Below are 23,496 nucleotides of genomic sequence, written 5' to 3' on the forward strand. Positions count from 1 at the left end.
TGCAGCAGAAAGAATTGGTAAATTTCAGATTATAAGAGACCATCTAATTTGACGTAAGCTGATCTCTGGTAACTTTTAAGAGCAGTGACAGGAGAGTGACTGGGGGGCTATCAATAAAACTATAGTAAGAAGCAAATGAGAAGTGAGAAAATAGAGGGAAAGGATGTAGAAGGTCCATTAAAATGGTTGGCAGGTGAGAAAAGAAAGGAGTTGCCTTGGTAGCTTGAGGTATAGACAAAACTAGAAATACATTACTGAAGTTTGCCAAAAAGTCTTTAGCAGCTTTTGAAGCTGAAAAATATAAAAGGAAAAAAAGAAATTTAAGGTGCAAGAATATGATGAGAAAGTCTCAGAGAAATATAGAGATTGGTAGCACAAATCCAGTAGGTGAGGTCAAAACAGAATAGGAATAGGAGAGTTCCCGCCCTCAAAGACAAGATACAAAAATATAACTAAGTTCGTAGGATCAGTCTCTATTTTTCTATCAAATGATTCAGCAGTAATGAAGAATATCTACAATGTTTAATTGACTTAACTCTTTCATTTGCATTTTTATTAACAATGCTATTCAAGACATACTATGTTTTATTTCAGTTTAAACAGCAAAAATATTAATAGATTTGAAATTTTATAATGGTTGTCACAAGGTTAAACCTTACAAGATAAATTAACCTCCGTGGAAACTTTGTAGTCATTTCTATCTCAACAGTTCAAGGCTTGGGCTTCCCTGGTGGCGCAGTGGTTGAGAATCCGCCTGCCGATGCAGGAGACACGGGTTCGTGCCCTGGTCCGGGAAGATCCCACATGCCGCGGAGCAACTAAGCCCGTGAGCCATGGCCGCTAGGCCTGTGCGTCCGGAGCCTGTGCTCCGCAACGGGAGAGGCCACAACAGTGAGAGGCCCGCATACCGCAAAAAAAAAAAAAAAAAAAAAAAAAAAAAAAAAAACAGTTCAAGGCTATTATAAGATTTAACCAACTATCCCTTAAATATAAATGAATTGCTCTGTTAATGTAAAAAGAATTTAAAAGAGAAAAAACAGCTTCACTTCCATGAAGACTGCAAAACTAATTTTCTCATTATTTATTGCCACTAAAAACTTTCATTCTCCTATTTCTTAAATTAATATTTTTCCCAATAAAAATACAGATTATGAGCAACACTTTATTACACAGTGTAAGTCTCAGGAAAACAACCTAAGGCTGAACCCTACTCACTGCTATGTGAATTTATTTAGCCCTGGAAAATTAACAGGCAGATTTTCTATATTGAGTGTTTATTATACTATAATGCTTGTTAAAATGAATAGGTATTTTATATGCTATTCCAACTAGAAATATAACCAAAAGGTAAAAATTCACTCAATTGATAGTCTAATTAAAATTCCATATTAACACTCACTTTCTTATATTTAAAATAAATGAGCATTTTGAAATCTAAATAGCTTAAGATTAGCATGTTCTCCATACATATTTTTGCATGTCTGTTTCATAGATAAAATATTACATAAATTAAGAAAATGTTTTTAAAGCTTCTATTGCCAGTCACTTTACTTACTAACTCATTTATTCCTCACAACAACTATCTGAAGGGGAATCTGTTATTATCTCTGAAACTGAGTGCCCCTAAACCCAAGTTCCTCTGACAAGTTTATGATTAACTGCTCTGTCTAAAAACTTACACCTTTTCTTGCCCTGTACCTGTTCCCCCTCAAGGTTGAGGAGTACCAAAGAAAAGGGGGGATTGTAACTGAGCAGGACCCCATGGGTCCTTCCCGGGACAGACCTCCCCCACCTGGTCCTTCACCTGCCTCCTGTTTGTAGAAAACATTTAGCCTCCTGGGCCTTCCTCAAGTTCTAAAGAACAAATTTAATAAGAGAAGTGAGAAAATGCAGAAGAAAAGGAAAACAAGCAAGACAAAATAATAATCGTACAGCCATTAAACAAAGTCAAGGACCTTTAGTTCCTCCTCAAGGGTTATAGATAATATTCGGAGCCATATCTTTGAGCTATTTTTCAGATACTGAAATGCCTACTAGGTGGAAGAAGTTAACTGTGTGTTGACCACAAGCACATAGACCCCAGACTGTTTGGAACCAAAAGGTTGATGATGTTGACTCTTAATCACATCACAACCAACCAATCAGAATAATGTCCATGAGCTGATCACGCAACCCACAAGCCTCTCCCTCACACTGCCTTAAAAACCTGCCCCTGAAAACTACTGGGGAGTTTGGGACTTCTGAACATTAGCTGTTCATACTCCTTGCTTGGCCTTGCAATAAACTGTACTTTCCTTCACCACCACCTGGTGTCAGTAGATTGGCTTTACTGTGCACAGGCAAGCAGACCCAAGTTTGGTTTGGTAACATCTCCATTTTACAGATGCAAAAGTCAGAAAAAGAGGCTAATTTTCCCAAAGTCAAAAAGCTAATGAATGACAGAAGAAGGGTTCAAACCCAGGCTGTCTGGCTCCCAAGTCTGGCATTGTGTCCACTGTGCTATTCTATCTTCACTGGCTTTGACTATGGGTTAAATTTCTGGCTTAGGTTAATCTCAAGTGTCACCAAAACAATGCATTGAAAAATATTCAAATAATCAATCTTTTCTACCTAATTTCAAACAGGCTGTTGAATTGAGTCAAATTACTGCATAATCTGAAACTGTGTAGGCAAGACCTTTTCTAGGCCACAAATGGACAATCACTTGAAAAAAACTTCTCATTTCAATAAGCAGCTATTTGGATTTGAATTCATGTTCCTATGAAGGTTACATGAACTCCTTCAAGACCTAAGGACTATCACTTAACATGTAAATATACTGAAGAAGTAATTTACTTTACCTCTCCTTGGAAGTATTTGAACAGAGAATCTAATACTTGATTCATTGTGTATCTATACCATGTTAACCCCTTTCAGGGGAAAAGCTTGTGAAATTCTCAAATACCAACTTTCAATGGCAGATGTTTTCATGTACCCAAAGAAAGCTCTCAGCTTACTGCTGCCTTGGTAACAATGGACCCCAAAGCAATGTTTTTGTGAGCATGAAGCTGAGTTTTTGTGCTGTTTCCTTTACTAGCTAGGAGGGAGCTGAGCTCTCTGTACAAGGTGATCATCCTGTTCATACATTTGGAGGAAAACGAGCAACCAAGGTTCCTGAGAGCTCCCAGCCAAACAACTCTAACTTGATTCTCTATTAGTCTTGCACATGTATTCTATTATTCAATTTCCCAAGCATTATGAACTAAATCATTTTTATTTAATCTTTATTTAAGAAACATGGAAAGAGCTGTCATGTGTCACAAGCTCTAAACCATTTGAATTTCCCAGGCTTTCTTCTTATCTCTACTGGTTGTAATCTAACATTGACAGCAGTACCATACCTTCAACTAATATTTTAAATAGTAAACAAGATACAGACAAAAATGTTATTTCAATCCATAAACTGCCTGTAGTGATTCTGTCTTTTTGTGGGGGAAAACATAATTCATATCAATGGGAAAACAAGCTCTTTTTTCTTTGGAGAGATGAGCGGGAAAAAGAGAAAAGGTAAGATTCAGGGCCAAAGGGCCATTGAGAAGAGAAGTCCAAAACTGAGTTGAAAGACTGGGCTAAAGGGTTCTGAATTGATCCGACAAGAATTAATGAGGCTAGAGACTAAAGTTTGCAAAAATAACTAAAACACTTTTTTAAGAACAGGCATGTCTAATATTCAATTACAAGTTCTCTGCCCTGTGATTTAAAATCCTTTCCATACCTCCAAAACATCAAGGCTCACCCTCTACACTTGAAAACTTGACCTAATGAGACTGTGAATGCATGTGATTTAAGGAAAGGGATAGAGATCTTGCTGAGCATATCATGGGGCAGAAAAAGGAAAGCATATGTGAGAATTCAAAGTAGATACAGAAATAGACTAATTTGCTACGAAAAGAGTTTGTAGCCAAAGACACCTAGGAAAAAGGTAAACAGCCCACTTGGGATTCAGGTACATTTCATTTGGATTTTAAGGACCAGAGCCCCTTGATAGTCATTTGAGTGACCCCATAACACCCAATATCTGTAGCATTACTGTCTCACCTACTACAGATTTTAATTATACAAACACCTGTATACCCAATATCAGGATGACAAGCAGATATAATTCATTTATATTCATCAATTGTGACTATGTCCAATCAGAATATCCAGTAATATTATTTTAAAATAAAAAATAAGTCATACTAAATTTATTTTAAAATCCATCCTTCTCTGTCTAGCCTCTAATCTTACCTCTCTTTCATATAGAGATTTAGAAATTAGAAACAAATGATTTGTCTTAAATAACATAATTTTAGAGGTTTAATCATTTTTAGTCAAATTAAACATGCTCATTCTCATCTTTCAGCTTAATATACTCATATTTGTGAAAAATAAAATTGAGAGTGACCTAAGCACCAGTAATTCCATCCCCTAATTTTATATTCTTTCCTTCTTTTATTTTCAGAAGTGTTTATTAACTGCATCTCATGTGTCAGGAACATTATACACCAGTGGAAAAGTAATTCAGGGTGGGGTGTCACTGTGCATCATCAAGGGAGGGCTAACCTCCTCTGACCACCTTGACCCAACTGCCTCCGGCAAGATGAACCTCACACCCTATACACATCAATCTCATGCTGTTTTTTACTGCGCTTATATTGTCCTAAGTTTCTACAAAAATCTCTCAAAAGAATAGTTCAAGTATCTAAAATTCTATCTTTTTTTTTTTTTTTTTTTTTGTGGTATGCGGGCCTCTCACTGTTGTGGCCTCTCCCGTTGCGGAGCACAGGCTCCGGACGCACAGGCTCAGCGGCCATGGCTCACGGGCTCAGTTGCTCCGCGGCATGTGGGATCTTCCCGGACCAGGGCACGAACCCGTGTCTCCTGCATCGGCAGGCGGATTCTCAACCACTGCGCCACCAGGGAAGCCCTAAAATTCTATCTTTTGTCCCTCGTCTGATCAAAAATTATAATGAAAATCTAACTGGTACATCTATATTTCGTCTTTTAGAATGATGATAGGGATATGATCAAATGCTCAGATTTAGGGTTCCAAATATCATTGAATTATTTTAGTTCATTCCTTACCAATATCATTTCAAAACTGAACAGTGACAGTAATCACTCTACATGTTTATATGAAAGAGACATCTAAAACTTTGGACTATGTTCCTTCCAGACAAAGAAAAAAAGTAAAACTCATTAATCACGTTCTTCAGGATGTCGTTATTAGAGGTGCCACAATGAGTTGCCATAGTGGCAAAGTAATACTCAGGTTTTTAAAAATACCAACTATAAGATATACTTGAATCATCTTAAAAATGCTATTGGAGATATTTTCAGAGGACTGAATGTGTGTTTTTATTCATATAATTACCTGAGGCAAATGCTTCCTTAGTGGTCAGTGAGGTGAACACAATCCTGCCCTGTGAAGGGGGTGGTTCATGTTCATGCATCTCCATTAAGTCAGAAAACAGCAATCTTTCACAAAACCCCAATCATGTACATTTTCCTTCCACCTGGAGATTAGATATCCTGTAAAAATGCACTTTGCTACTAGTCATTGTTAAAAGACATGGCAAATCGTTCTCCTTCTGATTTATAACACATTGAATAAGCCATGATTATGTCTCTTCTCCCCTAGTTTTAAATCAAGATTGATTTAAGTAAAATTGCCTCGGTCTAAACTGGTTACTACAATGGTCTCACAAAAAGGATCAAAAAAATTTTCCCTCTTAGATTTAGTGTTTTTATCTTTTATAAACACATATGTTTAAATTACCGTTGTGGTAAACAAAACATGACCCCCAAAGATGTCCACATCCTAATCTCCAGAATCTGTGAATTTGTTACCTTACATGGCAAAAGCAACTTAGCAGATGTAATTAAAGACCTTGATGTACGGAGATTATTCTGCATTATCCCAATAAAATCATAAGGTTCTTATAAGAGGGAGACAAAAGAATAAGTCAGAGAAGGAGATGAGACAATAGCAGCAGAGGTCGGAGTGACATTGGTCAGTCCACGCCAAGGAATGCAGGCAGCCTCTAGAAGTTGTAAAAGGCAAGGACACAGATTTTCCCTTAAAGCTTCGAGAAAAAAACACAGTCCTGCCAATCCATCTTAGATCTCTGACCGCCAGAAATGTAAGAGAATAAATGTGTTCCTTTAAGTCACTAAATTTATAGTAATTTGTTACAGCAGCCATAGGAAATTTACGCAACCGTATTCAGCATTTTAAAATCTGGATATATTTTGATTTTTATTCAGGTCACATTCTACAGGGCCCATCAGCACTTTTTAACAGAAGAATGAATTCTGCCATCACATTTCTAGGAAAATATTATAGCGTTTATATTTGTGGCAAAATAACTAGAGATATCATGAGAGATAGTTTTACCTAGCTTAATTTCATAAATGCTTGGACCATCTGTATCAGTCATATAAATAAAAGTCTAATCTGTATGTACCATTTTCCCCCATTTTAAAGAAGAAATAATAGCAAACTAAGACACTGTCCAGCTTTCACAAGGGACACACTCCAATGACCTATTCCTCTCTCCACCTCTAATAGTAATAAAGAGTTTTCCTTTAAAATGGGAGTAAAATTTCTTGATTCATTGGGGAGAAAATAAAAGCATTTGTATATGACTTTTGTTTTTAGAATGAGCATAACAGACTCTCATAAGCAGAGTAAGTGCATAAATATGTCTTGACAAAAGTAACTGATATTGGTAGTCCTTCAAAGAAGCTTGCATTCACTGCAGTGACAGTAAAATATTGCATACCCTCTTAAAACCTAAGGTAACAATGTTTTAAATATGTATGTTAAAGCCCTTTTAACATGCATAGCAGGAAAGGGATCACAGTCACAAGAGCAGACAGCATTCAATCCTGAAGTGCTCTGAGTTCAGTTAATGAAAAATAGAAGAGATTTTAAAATCTTGAATGTATGGGGGCTATTTTTCAGGGCAGAGTTGGAAAATGTTAGAATGTTGACACAAGTGAACAAAGATGAGATAATTCGTTGCCATTGGTAAGAGGGATAAAAGGTATGCTAGGAAGAGAAGCAAACATGTTTCTCAAAATGAGTAACAACTCTAAATTGCATGGTCAAGCTGGGAACCATGACCAGAACTAATTGAAAGAACTAGATAGAAAATCAGTAATATTTTGAAGGGCTACTGCATTTTCTGGTTGCTTCCCCCCCCCCCACTATTTTAAGTACGTAAATAAACTGAACTTTTGTAAATTTTTTTCTTTTGTAGCACGTTTATTGTTGCCCCACAGGGGAATGCTCTTATGTTTCTGGAAGGCACTCCTTGATCTTTCAGGCTCTTTCTGGGATCAAATTCTAAGGTACCAGTTAAGCAAAGAGCACCTCAATTCAACTACTTTATCCTGGTCAAAAATTACAATTTGGGAGTGGAAGCTTAGGACAGGGTTAGCCATGTGTACTCTGTTGTAAGTATTTGCCCTAGAAAATGGTCCCTTCTTTTGTCCCTAATCGTTACCAGAAGTAAACATAGAGATAATAAGGATATTTAGAATAAATGTGGAATTCACATGGAAACCAATTTTCAGAAAGAGGGGGAAAAAATCCAAAATCTTATATCAGTATATCACCATTAGAACAACTATTTGCAACTCTGACAAATTATAAATCTATTATTGGGAATTCTCTCAATTTTCCTCAGATGAGCATATGCATGTGAAATGCAGGAGAGTCAACCAAGCTGCTAAACATAATTCTTTGCAAAGCACTTTCACATTATTTTAAATGATTCTCAAAACCACCTTTATTTATTTGTTTGTTTGTTTATTTATTTATTTATTTATGGCTGCATTGGGTTTTCGTTGTTGGGTCTTCGTTGCTGCGCACGGGCTTTCTCTAGTTGCGGCAAGCGGGGGCTGTTCTTCACTGTGGTGCGCGGGCTTCTCATTGCGGAGGCTTCTCTTGTTGCGGAGCTCGGCACGTGCTTCAGTAGTTGTGGCACTCAGGCTCAGTATTGTGGCTCGCAGGCTCTAGAGCACAGGCTCAGTAGTTGTGGCTCATGGGCTTAGTTGCTCGGGGGCATGTGGGATCTTCCCGGACCAGGGCTCTAACCCGTGTCCCCTGCATTGGCAGGTGGATTATTAACCACTGTGCCACCAAGGAAGTCCCAAAACCACCTTCTTAAATGTCTATTACTAAACCTAAATAAACTGAGGCCCAACGAACCCAATCCAAAGTCACATATCCAGTAATTGTAAGAATCCAGAGGGAAACGCATGTCTTTGGACTTTAGGACCAGTTTTCAAAGTTCAGGTATTATTCATTTACTAGTAGGTTGTTTTGATCCTGTGGGACATAGCTAATGCCATCAAATTAAAATGCCAAGAATAACCATAAAATCCCGAAGTTGCTAACACTTACAGAAATACTGTGAGAGAAATTAAATGAAATGGGTGAAAACGCTCTGAAAATAACTGTGCCTAACAATAATAGCCCAGTTGTTAGATGGACTCAAGGTTGAAAGCAGAAAATTAGATTGAATAACAAAGACAGGTTGCCTTTTTGTAGGTTACCTGAAAAGAATGCTATATTCTGATATCACAAATAGTTCTGCAGTGTAGCTGTAAGCCGCATCCATGACATTGATAATGACACTGAAAAATGATAAACAAAAAAAACCTTTATTTTACGGAAGGACACATTCTATTGAGTTGGCTTTATGCACTGTTATTAATATTTCATTGGAAGATGGGATGGATCAATTGTGTAAAATTTTGTTGTGGGCCAATGCCAAAACTGCCAAGTGATGTTTAGGGATCAGGGAGATTCACAGAGGTAATGGAAACTGTGACGGGGACTGGGGTAAGACTACATTTTTTTTTTAGAAATACAGCTCCTTAATCCATTTGTCTCAATTCATTGTCAGGATCAATAAAAATGAACGTCACAACCAGTTTGACTCAACTAGTTTTAAAATAAACACTCAATTCTAAAAATACAGAAAGAATGCTAATTAGTTTTTAAAGGGGGGGGAGAAATTAAAAGGATCATTTGATAAGAAAGCATTGCAATAATTGTCACAATGCATATCATTACCTTTTTTATTACTAATCACTGTTCATTCTAGCTGGTTCACTTAACTGGTTATTTTTAATCACAACACTTTTCAAATTTAATTTAATGAAATGTGGTGATGTCAATTAAAAGCAGTGAATCAGGAAGAAACTAATGATTATAGATAATGCAATTGTCCTGGTTAGTTGATCTAGGAAAATGTGCTAAAGCTTTAATGAAGAGGAAAGCATGAAGCCAAAAGGAAGGGAACATGAGTACGGTACTATCATTGTTTTCTTTCAGGTATCCAAATTAAGTACACAGAGTTTACTATCATCTGGTCAGAACATGTAAAATTTCACCAGTAAGGACTTAACTAAAGGCCATAAATTACTTAAGTCACAGATAGCTCTTGGTACTGAGATTTCATTTCTAAAAGGAAAAGCATTTAAAAATGTCTGTTGGGAAACAAAAATAAACAAATGGGACCTAATTAAACTTAAAAGCTTTTGCACAGCAAAGGAAACCATAAACAAGATGAAAAGACAACCCTCAGAATGGGAGAAAATATTTGCAAACAAATCAACAGACAAAGAATTAATCTCCAAAATATATAAACAACTCATGCAGCTCAATATCAAAAAGACAAGCAACCCATCAAAAAATGGGTGGAAGACCTAAATAGACATTTATCCAAAGAAGACATACAGATGGCCAACAAACACATGAAAAGATGCTCAACATTACTAATCATTAGAGAAATGCAAATCAAAACTACAATGAGGCATCACCTCACACTGATCAGAATGGCCATCATCAAAAAATCTAGAAACAATAAAAGCTGGAGAGGGTGTGGAGAAAAGGGAACCCTCTTGCACTGTTGGTGGGAATGTTAAGTTGGTACAGACACTGTGGAAACAGTATGGAGGTTCCTTAAAAAACTAAAAATAGAACTACCATACGACCCAGCAATCCCACTCCTGGGCATATACCCAGAGAAAACCATAATTCGAAAAGACACATGCACCCCAATGTTCACTGCAACACAATTTACAATAGCTAGGACATGGAAGCAACCTAAATGTCCATCAACAGGTGAATAGATAAACGAGATGTGGTACACGTATATAATGGAATATTACTCAGCCATAAAAAGGAACGAATTTGGGTCATTTGCAGAGACGTGGATGGACCTAAAGACTGTCGTACAGAGTGAAGTAAGTCAGAAAGAGAAAAACAAATACCGTGTATTAATGCATATATGTGGAATCTAAACAAATGGTATAGATGATCTTATCTGCAAAACAGAAATAGAGACACAGACATAGAGAACAAACATAAGGAAACCAAGGGGGAAGGGAGGGTGGGATGAATTGGGAGATGGGGATTGACATATGTACACTATTGATACTATGTATAAAATAGATAACTAATGAGAACCTACTGTAAGGCACAGGGAACTCTACTCAGTGCTCTGCAGAGACCTAAATGGGAAGGAAATCCAAAAAAGAGGGGATGTATGACTATGTACAGCTGATTCACTTTGCTGTACAGTAGAAACTAACACAACAGTGTAAAGCAACTCTACTTCAGTAAAACATTTTTTAAATGTCTATTGAGTATGGTTACCATTAGCATAAGGGCATAGTTACCATTAGCACAAGAGTATAAATATTACTAATTAAAAAGGGGATCTGGTATAGTATTAAGCTGATTTTTTTTCTGGTTAAAATGGAATTCAGGGGCTTCCCTGGTGGCGCAGTGGTTGAGAATCCGCCTGCCGATGCAGGGGACACGGGTTCGTGCCCCGGTCCGGGAAGATCCCACATGCCGCGGAGCGGCTGGGCCCGTGAGCCGTGGCCGCGGAGCCTGCGTGTGCGGAGCCTGTGCTCCGCAACGGGAGGAGCCACAACAGTGAGAGGCCCGCGTACCGAAAAAAAAAAAAAAAAAAAAAAAAAATGGAATTCAGACACTGACCTTAGTCACCATCAAGATTCTCTATTCTTCTACTTCAATAATTTGCCTCAAATCTCAATATAATCATTTAATAAAGGGGGAAATCCCTGCTCCCTGGCATTCACCCAGTGTTTTGCCAGAGCTAAGAGTGAGGATAGCTAAGAGTCCTCTCAGTTAGGCTCATGCATATATGCTGGCCCCAATAGAGCCCCCTCAGTTTAGGTCATTAATAATGTTGTGTCCTTTATATACACAGCTGCAGTTCTGATTATATATCATCAGTGCATGCTCTCTGAATTGATTTTTTCTAGTAGAGGCAATACATTCCTATTAACCCCAGCTGTACTTTCTCTCCCAAGCAAGACAGCTGACCAGGGTTGGAAAGGCAATTTGCAGTTCACATAAAGCCAGCAAATATGTCGTGACTCAAGTGCCAACTGAAATGTCTCAATATTCAAGCCCAGTTGAAAAATGCTCCATAACTGATAATCTTTGTCTGCCAGGAACTCAGGAGCGGAGAATAATAGTAAATGCACAGCACAACTTATTTATCATTCCTGCTGACACACCAAATCATTATACTGATTTTATTTTTATATTATTGTAGGAGAGGCCACTGCCGGGACTCCATCGAATCCCTGGACTCTTAGCCTAAAACTATGCCCAAGTTCAAGCAACGAAGAAGAAAGCTAAAAGCCAAAGCAAAAAGATTTTTCAAAAGAAAAGAAGCCTCTCACTTTCAGTCTAAGCTAGTTACACCTCCCCCTCCACCACCCTCACCAGAAAGAGTGGTTATTGCTTCAACAGATACACCCCTTAGCAGAAGCTGGCTAAGACCGTCCTGGATCTTCAAATTTCCCAATTTTAAAGATGCAATAAAGCTTTGGACAAATAGAGTATGGTCTATATACAACTGGTTTCAGAACTGCATGGCCTGGAGTTTGGAAGTATTGAAAGACACCATCTTTCCATCCCGTTTCTGCCACCAAGAACTTCATAGTCTAAAACAACGGTTTCGCATTTTGGAAAGTGAATTATGCAAGCTCCGGGAAGAATTGAAGGCCGTCTCAGAAAATTCTTCCTGTCCAAGCTGTGGTCAGATGTGTCACATGCATGGTAAACTTACGAACGTGCCTGCATGTGCTCTAACCATCCCTGGAGACTCCGAGGCTGTACTTCCCGCCGCACTGCCACAGCCAGCCAGTCGTCTTCCTCCGCCCCCACCTCCGCCTCCGCCCCCGCCCCCTCCGCCTCCACCACTGACAGCACCTTTGCTGCTCAGAAAATCTGATCTCACTAAAGCACATCAGGCTGGACCAGTAAAAAAAAGTGGACCCATGCATATAACAGTTAAAGATCTACTGACTGTGAAATTAAAGAAGACACAGAGTTTTGATGAAAGGAGAAAGCTTGTACCATCACCAAAGGCACAGAATCCACTAGTCACTGTCTCTGACCTGCGGTGCGTTTCCCTGAAACCGAAGTCCAAAGTGTTATCAACTCGAGTTACAAATGTCTTAATTACTCCTGGTAAGAGCCAGTTAGATCTGCGGAAACTACTCAGAAAAGTTGATGTAGAGAGGAGCCCAGGTGGAACCCCACTTACCAATAAAGAAAATATGGAAACAGGAACTGGACTGACCCCAGTAATGACCCAGGCCTTGAAAAGAAAGTTTCAGCTGGCTCACCCTAGAAGCCCAACTCAAACTCTGCCACTTTCTACAAGCAGCTTTGATGAACAAAACTGATGCCACCTCTGCCTGACTCCATATGATGATCCATAAAATATACAGATAATATTATCCCACTCCTTTTTTTAATGTAGTATGTATAAATAATTATATTAATATATAATTCATTCAAAGAATTAGAATACGTATGGAGCCCATACATACTGTAGCGTAAAGCGAGTATTAGGATATTTTCTAGTTTACATGATCAATAATAGAACAGATGGGAAAATGCAATCCCCAAAGTGATGTTTATCCTGGAATTACCGAATTTAGGTTGGGGAGGTTATTCAAGTTTAACTAGATAACGCTAACTTTTACTCTATACGTGCAGTTATGACATTAAGAAAATAACCTGGTGCCCATTCATCTTGAGTAGTCTCAGGTAATCGAAAAGCAAAGTATTTCAGCCTATAAAGCTCATGCACTCATTAAGTGCTACAAACTTAACCATAAAAAACAGACCCTCTAGATTTTATTTCTGTTCCCTATAAGCAATTAAGAAGTAAAACCATGCCCCATTCAAACCTAACTGTTCCAAAAGAATTTGAAACCAAAACTCCAATGTGACCTTAAAAATTAAAATATCATGGGACTTCCCTGGTGGTGCAGTGGATGGGACTCCACTCTCCCAATGCAGGGGGCCCAGGTTCTATCCCTAGTCAGGGAACTAGATCCTACATTCATGCTGCAACTAAGAGTTCGCATACCGCAACGAAGGAGCCCACATGCTGTAACTAAGGAGCTGGCAAGCTGTGACTAAGGAGCTCTAGAGCCACAGCTAAGGAGCCTGCCTGCTGCAACTAAGACCTGGCGTAACCAAAACAATAAATAAATGTTTTTTTAAAAAAATTAGAATATCATTTCTAGCATCTTAGGTATGTAGTTATATCTGGCTTACTGAAGTCTGAGATATTCCTCACTTTGATATCTGCTATCCACATTCATGACGCTAAATATAAATTTCACGAAGACCTCAACAGCAACCTTGTGTTTTCCACAGTGCCCCACCAAGGATTCTCTGAAGTCCATAGTAGGTTCACTGTGAGATTTGATTCCCTGTCCTCAACCACCTGTTGATGCAATAACAGTAATCATGCACACCTCACTGGATTTTGCTTTTTCCTGACAGTACAGGGTTGACAGATTTAGCAAATACAAACACATGACACCCCATCAAAGTCTAATTTCAGATAAACAACAAATGACTTTTAAGTATAAATATGTCCCATTAAACAATGAATAATTTTTTGAAGTTTAAATGTCTCCAATATTGCATGGGACACATTTATACTAAAAAATTATTCGTTGTTTATCTGAAATTCAAATTTAACTGAACATCCTATTTTTTATTTGGCAACCCTATCAGTCAGTCTTCTACAAAGTTGCCAATTTCTGGGAGCCCCCAGTTTGTCAGACATGTCTACTTAGCAGTAGACACTACTCTAGCTTCAGCCAGGACCCCTAATCACTAATGTGATGAATATCATGGAGGAGGAGGAACTCTCATCAGGGTAAGTGTGACTCTGAAGGCACAGGATTAGCTTTGATGCTGATAACTTCCGCTGCAGTTCTAAGAATAAGGATAGCAGCTCCTCATGGAGGGGAAACAAGGAGTGGCAGTTTTTCACTGAACTTTCTAGCCCGACAGGAAACAGCTACATAAGATGATATCCCTGAAATATCCCCTGGTTATCTCAGGCTACAAAGATATTTTAGCAATATCCCCAAAATGCCTATATATCCTCAGATAAATATAGCTTTGAGATGCCAAATACAGTGTTGTGGAAAGTCACCAAACTGGAAGGCAGACGTGGGGACAGTTCTTTTTTTCATGAGACCCACATTTGTATTTACATTTATGGATGCAAATTAAACAGATAATGGAAGTTAAGAAATATATCTGTTTCTGGGATTCCCTGGTGGCTCAGTGGTTAAGAATCCGCTTGCCAATGCAAGGGTCACCGGTTCGAGCCCTGGTCGGGGAAGATCCCACATGCCACGGAGCAACTAAGCCCATGTGCCACAACTACTGAAGCCCGCGTGCCTAGAGCCCGTGCTCCACAGCGAGAAGCCACGCAGCACAATGAAGAGTAGTCCCCGCTCGCCACAACTAGAGAAAGCCTGTGCACAGCAACGAAGATCCAATGCAGCCAAAAAAAATAATAAATTTATATATATATAAAAGAAATGTATGGGGCTTCCCTGGTGGCGCAGTGATTTAGAATCTGCCTGCTAATGCAGGGGACACGGATTCGAGCCCTGGTCCGGGAAGGATCCCACATGCCACGGAGCAACTAGGCCCATGAGCCACAACTACTGAGCCTGTGCGTCTGGAGCCTGTGCTCCGCAACAAGAGAGGCCACGATAGTGAGAGGCCCGCGCACCGCGATGAAGAGTGGCCCCCGCTTGCCACAACTAGACAAAGCCCACGCACAGAAATGAAGACCCAACACAGCAAAAATAAATAAATTAATAAACTCCTACCCCCAACATCTAAAAAATTTTTTTAAACCTGCTACTATGTTTATATTAAGTGAAATTAAAGGGAATAATCACTGAGAATAAAGCCAGTGAGTATTTGTAAATATTTTCTGGGACATTTATAATGTTTATAATATTAATAAACCACTGTGTACTGCATCAATTTATTTTAAATGATTTGATCATCTTGTGAGATAAAGGTTCATTTTTTTAAAAAAGCTATAGAAATCCTATAGATAAACATTTGTAAAGCTGCTATTAGCGTTGTACCAGCATTGAAGTGTGTTCTGTCTTACATCTCTTACTAATTTTATGACAGGTTTTATACTGTACCCATTTGAGAATCCTGTAACTGCTATGGCCTCATTAAATTGTTGCTGATCATATGCTTCCAGTGTTTAAAAAAAAAAAAAAAAAAGAACAGAGTGCTCTGATGTATTTCATAATAGTTCCTTTTCCTCTTACCCTGCTGAAAGCACATGGGGAATTTTCTCCAGTATTTACTATTGAAAACTGCATCAAGCTCTTGGAGGTAATTCTCACAATAGAATAGAGGCCCCTATGACAGGGTCCTCTAGAGTCTAACTCTTAGAGTTGTCTACACTGAGCCTCCAGCAATTTGTCAATTACAGTTCAGGTTTTCCTACCCTGACACTGGTTCCCACATAGTTTCCACTCATGTGTCTATGCTCTGGGAAGCTGTAACTCCTTGTATCACCTGTCTGTCTCTCCAGTCTTGGACACAAGGATTTACCCTTTGTCATCCCCTCACTTACAGATCCAAGAAGAGTTGCTGATTTTTGTCTGTTCAGCTTTTTACTTCTTGTTAGGATGAAGTGGCAACTTCAAGCTTCTTATGTGGCAGAACAGGAAACCAGTGGAGCAACCCAATTTAGAGGTCCTCAGAGACAAAGGAACACCTACAACTTGACATTGATTTACTCTTCAGGTATGAATTGCCTTTTAGGGGAAAAGATCTACCTGGCCTTTGCTGAGATAGAATCAGATGGAATTGAAAAGGGAATAAGAAAGGAAGCATCAGAAATAAAAATAAAAATTAACAACAGTGGATATTATATACCTACATTATTTTATTTAATCCTAAGAAGAACCCTAATTTTCAGAGTCTTGGGGTTAATATATCTTCAGTTAGGCATACCTCGCACTTTCTCCTCCCTGTGCCATTACAACCTATTGAAAGAAAGGTAGAAAGGAGGGAATGAGGGGTAAAAGAATAAGAGAAATACAAAAAGTTACCAAATACCTTCCATATTTCAGATGGTGTGTTTGACATGTCTATGGACTTTAAATTCATTTAATAGTCACAAAGCCCCTCAGACTCCCGTTTCATAATTTATTTTCCTTTGTCTTCAGAATTGACTGGAGTTAGAGTTATTTCAACCACATATCCCTTGTATAAAAAGTATATTTGGGGTAGCTTCTGATCAACATAATATAATAGGGCTTCCCTGGTGGCGCAGTGGTTGAGAGTCCACCTGCCGATGCAGGGAACACGGGTTCGTGCCCTGGTCTGGGAGGATCCCACATGCTGCAGAGCGGCTGGGCCCGTGAGCCATGGCCACTGAGCCTGCATGTCCAGAGCCTGTGCTCCGCAACGGGAGAGGCCACAACAGTGAGAGGCCCGCATACCGCAAAAAAAAAAAAAAAAAAAAAAAAACGATAATATAATATAATAAGTTTATGCTTTGATATTCCCCTATGCTATAATCACATAGCAATGATGGGCAAATTAGAAAAGGAGAAAAACTAAAAGACATAATTGAGATCAAATAAAAGATAAGCAGCTCTGCGGTCAAGACATAGAACAGAAACACTGTGTGAGACAGGACCTGAAAGCCGGTGAGTCTTAGAATTCCAAAATAAGCAGAGTTTGCCAGAAGTTCTACTCCTATCATTGGTACAGATCAACATGCATGAAGCCAGAGGCTAAACCCTCAACTATCCACTGGTGGCAAAGAGCAGGGGAATTCAGATATTCCCAGGGAGTACTGAAAACATATATTATATATTTGACGCCTTGCCATGTAAACAGGTGCTAATGAGATAGGAAAAAAAAAGAGTCGCTTTGGCCATGTCTAAGACTGTGTAACAAGTGCCATCAGTCTCTGCAATAGAGAAAGTTACAGTCACTATGTCTAAACACCCAGGTCATTGGGAGATACACCTGAATACTGTTGGCGATAAACCACTATAAGCCTCCAGTTCCTGTTAGTCTTTTTAAGTGGCTGTATTAAGATACGCATTTCTTACTTTCTCTTTGCCTTTAAGTTCTTAATTAACAGAAACACTAATTAAATAAAGGTTTTCCTTTTTTCTCATGGGATTCCATATCATTTCTTTTGGACCATGACAGAAGGGACAGGAAGAAAGTTTAGAAAATGATTCATGTACCAGAATGCCAGTATTTTTGTGCTAATTCCCTGAGCTCAAATTTCCACAGGCAATCAAAGAGAAGTAGATGACACTTACACATACAATGGACTGCATTACAGGAGAGGAACCCTGAGTTTAGGGAACCCAAATTCTTATAGTATGTAGTAAACATGCCTGCCCTTCACTCTAGAGGGAGACATATTATACTGGAAAGTAAGAACACCTGTCCTTTTGCTCCAGAGGGAAATGGTGTCTCTAATACCCAATAATGATCTTTACAAACATCGATTTAAAGTCCTAAATAAAGAGCAGTCAGTGCCTCACTTGCAGGATGTTCAAAAACATAAAAGACCCATGGATAATTGTCTTCCAACAAATATATGAAAAGATTCTCAATCTCATTAGTCAAAGGGAAAATGCAAACTGTATGATATAGTATACCCATTACACTGGATTAAAAAATAAAAGTCTAAAAATAGGAAGTGTTGACTAAAGTATAGGGAAATGGAAACACTCATACACTGCTGAGGGGAGTGTAAATAGGTCCACTCACTTTGAAGAGTAATCTGGCAACATGTAGTAAAGCTGAAGATGCTCATATTCCAGGATCCAGGGATTTCACCTCCTGGTATATGCGTCCATGAAGCTTTTGCAAATGCTGCCAATAAAAAAAATTTTGTTAGCAGCATTCCTTGTATGCATGACAGAATTGTTTATAAAACAGAAAAGTTGGAATCAGCTTAGTTATCCATTAGAGGTGAGTGGTTAAGAGAAGTTATATAGAAGACTCAACAGAAGCTAAAATGAATGAACAAAACCTATATGTATAATCCTGTATAATTCTCAAAAATACTGAGTTTAGTATGCCATTCATATAATATTTAAACTTGTAATAATTACCATATATTATTTTTATATAATAATTTATGTAATAAATTTATTTTTAAAGAGAAAATAATCTTGCATGGGAATAATAAATACTGTATTCTTGGTAGTTCTTTCTTTTAGGAAGTGAGGAAATTAGCATCAGGAAAGATTCCCAGAGGCCTTAACTATAGCTATAATATTTTCTTTAGTTTAATGATATAAAACAAATATAGTACAATACTAAAATTTCTTAAGCCTGGGTATGGGAGTGATTGTTAAAATATTCTATATTATTGTTTATGCATTTGAAATATTTTATCCTAAGAATGATTAAAGCGATGTTAGTTTGGGAGGTGTGCTAAATATTCATGTTTTCTGCATACTATCATTTAGTTTTTTGGCCAAGAGAGCCAGTATAGTTTTATGATTAAGAATCTGTACTCCAAACTAAAAACATCAGAGTCCAAATCCCAGCTCTATACCTAACCATTTTTGTAACGTTAAGCAAGTTAACTAACATTTTTAAGCTTTAGTCTATATGTAAATCTGGGAAAATAATATACATTATGTTCTAGGTTTATTAAAAGTGCTCCAAGAGGCAATAAATGGCTTCTCTTCCTTGGAAAAGAAAGCATTTTAAAATGTTGACTGATATTTGATATTAGGAACAATTTAATATATATTTCATACTTCCCTCTTTTATCTTTGGCCATAGCAATCTAATGTATCATTATAATCTCTTTAGAAAAAAACGATCTCTTTAATCAGAGGTATGGTATATGTTTCCTAACTTTTTATGACACATTCTTCATACCAGCTGACCATATATCATGCTGTTGCTCAATCCGCTCAGTTTAGTCTATGACACTGTGATCATCCTGTTTTCTGTCTTTAATATCTTTCCATTCTGAATGGCTTATCCAACTCTTATTTTCCTTTGCAGACTATGTCAAGACCTATTTCCACAATGAGATTTTCCTAAATCTTACCACTATACTTTGCAACAAATAGCTTTTTCTGAATTAAAAACATATTACTATCAATGACCAACAATTTCAGTGTTTTACATTTACGGCACTCTATAGTTTAAAATCATTTACAGATTATGACACTCATATGACATTCAGGTGAAGATGAGCTACTGTGCAGAACTAATTTTATATCTGCTAACTCTAAGTTTAATACTTGGCATCACCTCACATACTAAGCACTAAGATCTTTCAAAAAGTTCACCTTTAAAGGTATACCTCACTATTGTTTTTTAATAAGTACTTTCCTGATACAAGGCTTTTTTAAAGACTGAAAACCACAAACATAAACTCATCAGTGATAATAAAAATGAACCATCAACTATCTTGTAATGTCTTGCCTTAGCAGTGTGTTCAGAGGCCCTGTTCTGTCCAGATACAATATGATCCAGTTGCCTAATAATGGGTAAATATGTAACAGATTCCGCAGAAAAACTTGGAGAGGATAAAAGATGGACAATTTGTAAATTTATCTGTACTACACAATTCCTTTGACATAAAGAAATGAGCAAACAGAAAGACCCCATGCAAGCTGATGGGAGGATCCCATATAGAAGGATCCCAATTAGAAGGATTCTATATGGAAGCCTCTGACTTGCCAAGGGAGATCCATTCACGCTTAAATCAACTAAATCTCTCTATATACACAGTGTCCTTATTCGTGGGATTCACATGCCTAAAAGCCATGATCTTGAGGAGTCCTAATGGTCTAGGATCAGGGAGTAGGTGTGAAATAGGACAGGGGAAGATGAGAAGAGCAGAACTGCACTCTTTCTCTTTTACTTCTGAAATCCTATATATAGGCTTTGGTTTTAAAGCCTGAATGGTAAGCCTGCTTAATCAGTTCCATGTAAGGGAAGACAGATATTAGAAATTTCAGCAAATGAAGAGAACTAAAAATTTCCATTATCAAAAAGGACCTACCCAAGAGCCATTTGTTAATAATATCCAGTCTTTATTCTACTTTATGTTACTGTTTATCTATCAGTGTGCTTGCTTCCTTATATTTCTGGTTAGCTTGCAAGTTACTGAATGATAAATCATGTACTTTATATTTCTTTAAAATCCCTGATATTGCTATTCTAAAATTAGTTTAAATGTATGAAGTTTTAAAGTCTTTATTTTCTTTATATGATTTTGGCTGTAGGAAAGACTTGATAATTCTTAATGTCAATACCTGTTTCTAATTGCTAACTTGTTCTAATTAAGAGGGTGACTGGGGGAAAGAGAAAATAAGTGGATACCAGATTGAATCCAGGTTCCAGTGAAAGGGATAAAGTAAACAAAAGACAAAAAAGAAGAAGAAGAGATAAATCAGGAGGAATGAAATAAATAAAGAGTTGTTAGCCAACTAGAACCGACTACAAAAATGGATGCAGCCAGGTTAGATGTAAATACAGACTGGAAAACTGAGAAATACTGTGTAGGTAAATTCTTCATCTTGAAACAGGAAAATGGATCCAGTTATGTCCAACATACACATATGTAATTGGATTCTCCCAATAAATTAATAAAGTTTTATAAACTATAGATCTCTGTAAAAAAAATGACAAAGATTGCAATGAAGATGAAGACATTATGTGTGTAAAACGGACACATTACTGATAGGATTACTTAAAATGCAAACACCAAGAAAAATAGGCCTTCATGACATTCATGGATTAAACTCAAGGTAAAGAGAAGAAAATAAATTGGACTTTTGGGATTCACAAAAGTTCTGGACTGAGATTTCTTAGCCTTGGGCAACGGAACAGAGCCATCCAGAAATTTTAAAAAATCTAAAACTTACTTCAGAATTTATACAAAGTTTAATTACATAAGTATATAATTTTACAGTCCCTTCCATGCATTTTTAGTTTGTAACTTATGATTCTTCTTTCTGTGTGATTCAGGGTGTTATGATATTTACAACTGCCTACTGTGGAAAAAGCAGAGAGAAGTGGCAAATGGTTAAAGTTCCAACTTCTCAACGAAGCTTCACCCATTTCCATCCTCATCTCATTTTGAGCCTCTGGTTTAGGCATAAGAATGATGAAAAACTATTAAATTAGTGTGGTGTTGTGAAGAGTCATTTCTAAAATTAAAGGGACTTGAATCCTAATGTATGTCTACACTTATTTCCTGGGGTCCAACAGGGCCCAAAACCTCAGAGAAGAAGACTTCAATGAATGGGAACTCAGGACACCATAGAGTAGACTCATATACTTCCCAAGAATGTTAACATTATCTATATTCAGTGATAATGACCATAAGCATCCCTCAGAGTTACAAGGCTCAGCTTTTTGAAGGGCTTAAAGATAAAGTTATCAAGACTGACTTTTTATCAAAGGAGGCCAAGGACTTCAACAATACAAAACTATCCATGGTGTTGAAATGCCAATCTCTACACTTGATTCACCAGGGGTGATGAACTGGAGGACCAGGAATGAAGAGACTGAATGTTTGAAAGTTAATAAACAAATATGACTACTTGTGATAATTTATGTAGGAACGTGGTAAAAGTTTAAATAAAAAAGACAAATTGGGGCATATGGTAAAATAAGTTCCTTCAATACAGGGCAATAATTTTTCTGTAGAATCTTGGGCGTTAGCAATTTTTTTTTTCTGAGCAGAGGTACAGCATGATGCAAGTAGTACTTTAAGAATTTTAATTTGTGTTAATATAGAGTACAAATTGTGGGAATTATTTTTAATTCACAGAATCCATAAGAACATAACCTATTTCCACTAGCACTTTTGTACACATCAATCTTTGTCCCTAATGAATCAGAAATAACCTAAAAGAATCATATATGCTGGAATTTATATATAATAATTTTCAATAGCTTCCATGCCGTAGAATTAGTGTAAACTGTGCCTTCCCTGAAATTCATCTACAAATGTTAAGTTTCCAAATAATTCATTTTAATGATATTACCACCTATGAGTTCCCAGATAACATATGACCAAAGATACTTGTATTTAAAGGTATAAAAATTATTCATGTCGCTTTTATGAGATTGTTACAAAATGCTCATGTTGCTTTTATGAGATTGTTACAAAATGCTCAAGGGTATATTGACTGACACAAAGATTAACACGGATAAAGACAGATAAATAGATACAAAATGGTTGTTTATACAGAATTATCATTATAAATGAAAGAAGTAAACTGTCTCCTAATTTATTTTTTATCTTTGCTTATCTAAATCTGGATAAAAATCAAGAGACTTTTTGGTTAGGTTAAGAAATAATGATCATGAATATCTCTTTCTCTGAAGAACATTCTATTTGTCATCTGATGACATTTTCCCCTTATCTTTGGAAGGCTTTTTAACTAGGTCTTTGGGGGAAAACTCTCAATTTTAAGAAAATTTCCTTTTCTCATTTAAAATTAAACAGTAAGTCAACCAATTCAGGCACTACAGGGATGATGTGATGTCCTTAATTTTTTCATATAATGATATGTATATGTGGTAAGAAATTCATCTCTGCTAAATTTCACGTTTCATTTCAGAAGATAAAAGTATGATTTGGGCACTGTTCCCAGAAGTTCCTTTTGGGGGAAAATGATACATTTCAAAACTGCAGAGTTCCAGTTGTATTTGGTTAAAATAATCATTTTGGAAAGGAGGTTTTCTGTGTCTGTGTTTAAAGAACTGTTCTGTGTGTCTGAGTTCAGATTTGAGAGATATCAAATTACATGAACTCCAGGCTGTACACAGTCGCAGCTAATAATCACAAAGTGTTGAGTTGTAACACCAACTAAATGTATTCACATGTCCTTATTTGAGTTTAGGACAGTGCCTTCCTCACCAAAAATAATTAAAACCAGATACCAAGGTAGCACAGCTGGATTTAGGACAAATATGTCACTAAAAAATATCTACTTCTACCCTGAAACAGAAAGGAATGTCTCCTTAAAAATAAAACTCTCTTATGGCAGCAGAATGTACAATTATATCTTAGCTGTGGTCTTAGTTGCAGTATC

At 37.3% G+C, this 23,496-nt stretch overlaps 1 protein-coding gene and 1 long non-coding RNA gene across 2 annotated transcripts in view; one reads left to right on the top strand and one right to left on the bottom strand.

The window, feature by feature from the left end:
• Window positions 1-8,586: 8,586 nt before the first annotated feature.
• Window positions 8,587-23,496, bottom strand: part of LOC136794839 (uncharacterized) — a 186,521-nt gene continuing 171,611 nt past the window's right edge. The window contains exons 5-6 of the long non-coding RNA XR_010842136.1: window positions 18,185-18,289; window positions 8,587-8,667 (exon numbers count right to left, since the gene is read on the bottom strand). This is a non-coding gene — a long non-coding RNA (uncharacterized lncRNA). The remainder of the gene's footprint in view (window positions 8,668-18,184; window positions 18,290-23,496) is intronic.
• Window positions 11,683-12,771, top strand: LOC131762806 (proline-rich protein 11-like). The gene has a single exon (XM_059074598.2). The coding sequence runs from the start codon at window positions 11,683-11,685 to the stop codon at window positions 12,769-12,771; it is 1,089 nt and encodes a 362-aa protein (XP_058930581.1).

This window comes from Kogia breviceps, chromosome 9 (genome assembly GCF_026419965.1).
Source record: "Kogia breviceps isolate mKogBre1 chromosome 9, mKogBre1 haplotype 1, whole genome shotgun sequence".
Classification (NCBI taxonomy): domain Eukaryota; kingdom Metazoa; phylum Chordata; class Mammalia; order Artiodactyla; family Physeteridae; genus Kogia; species Kogia breviceps.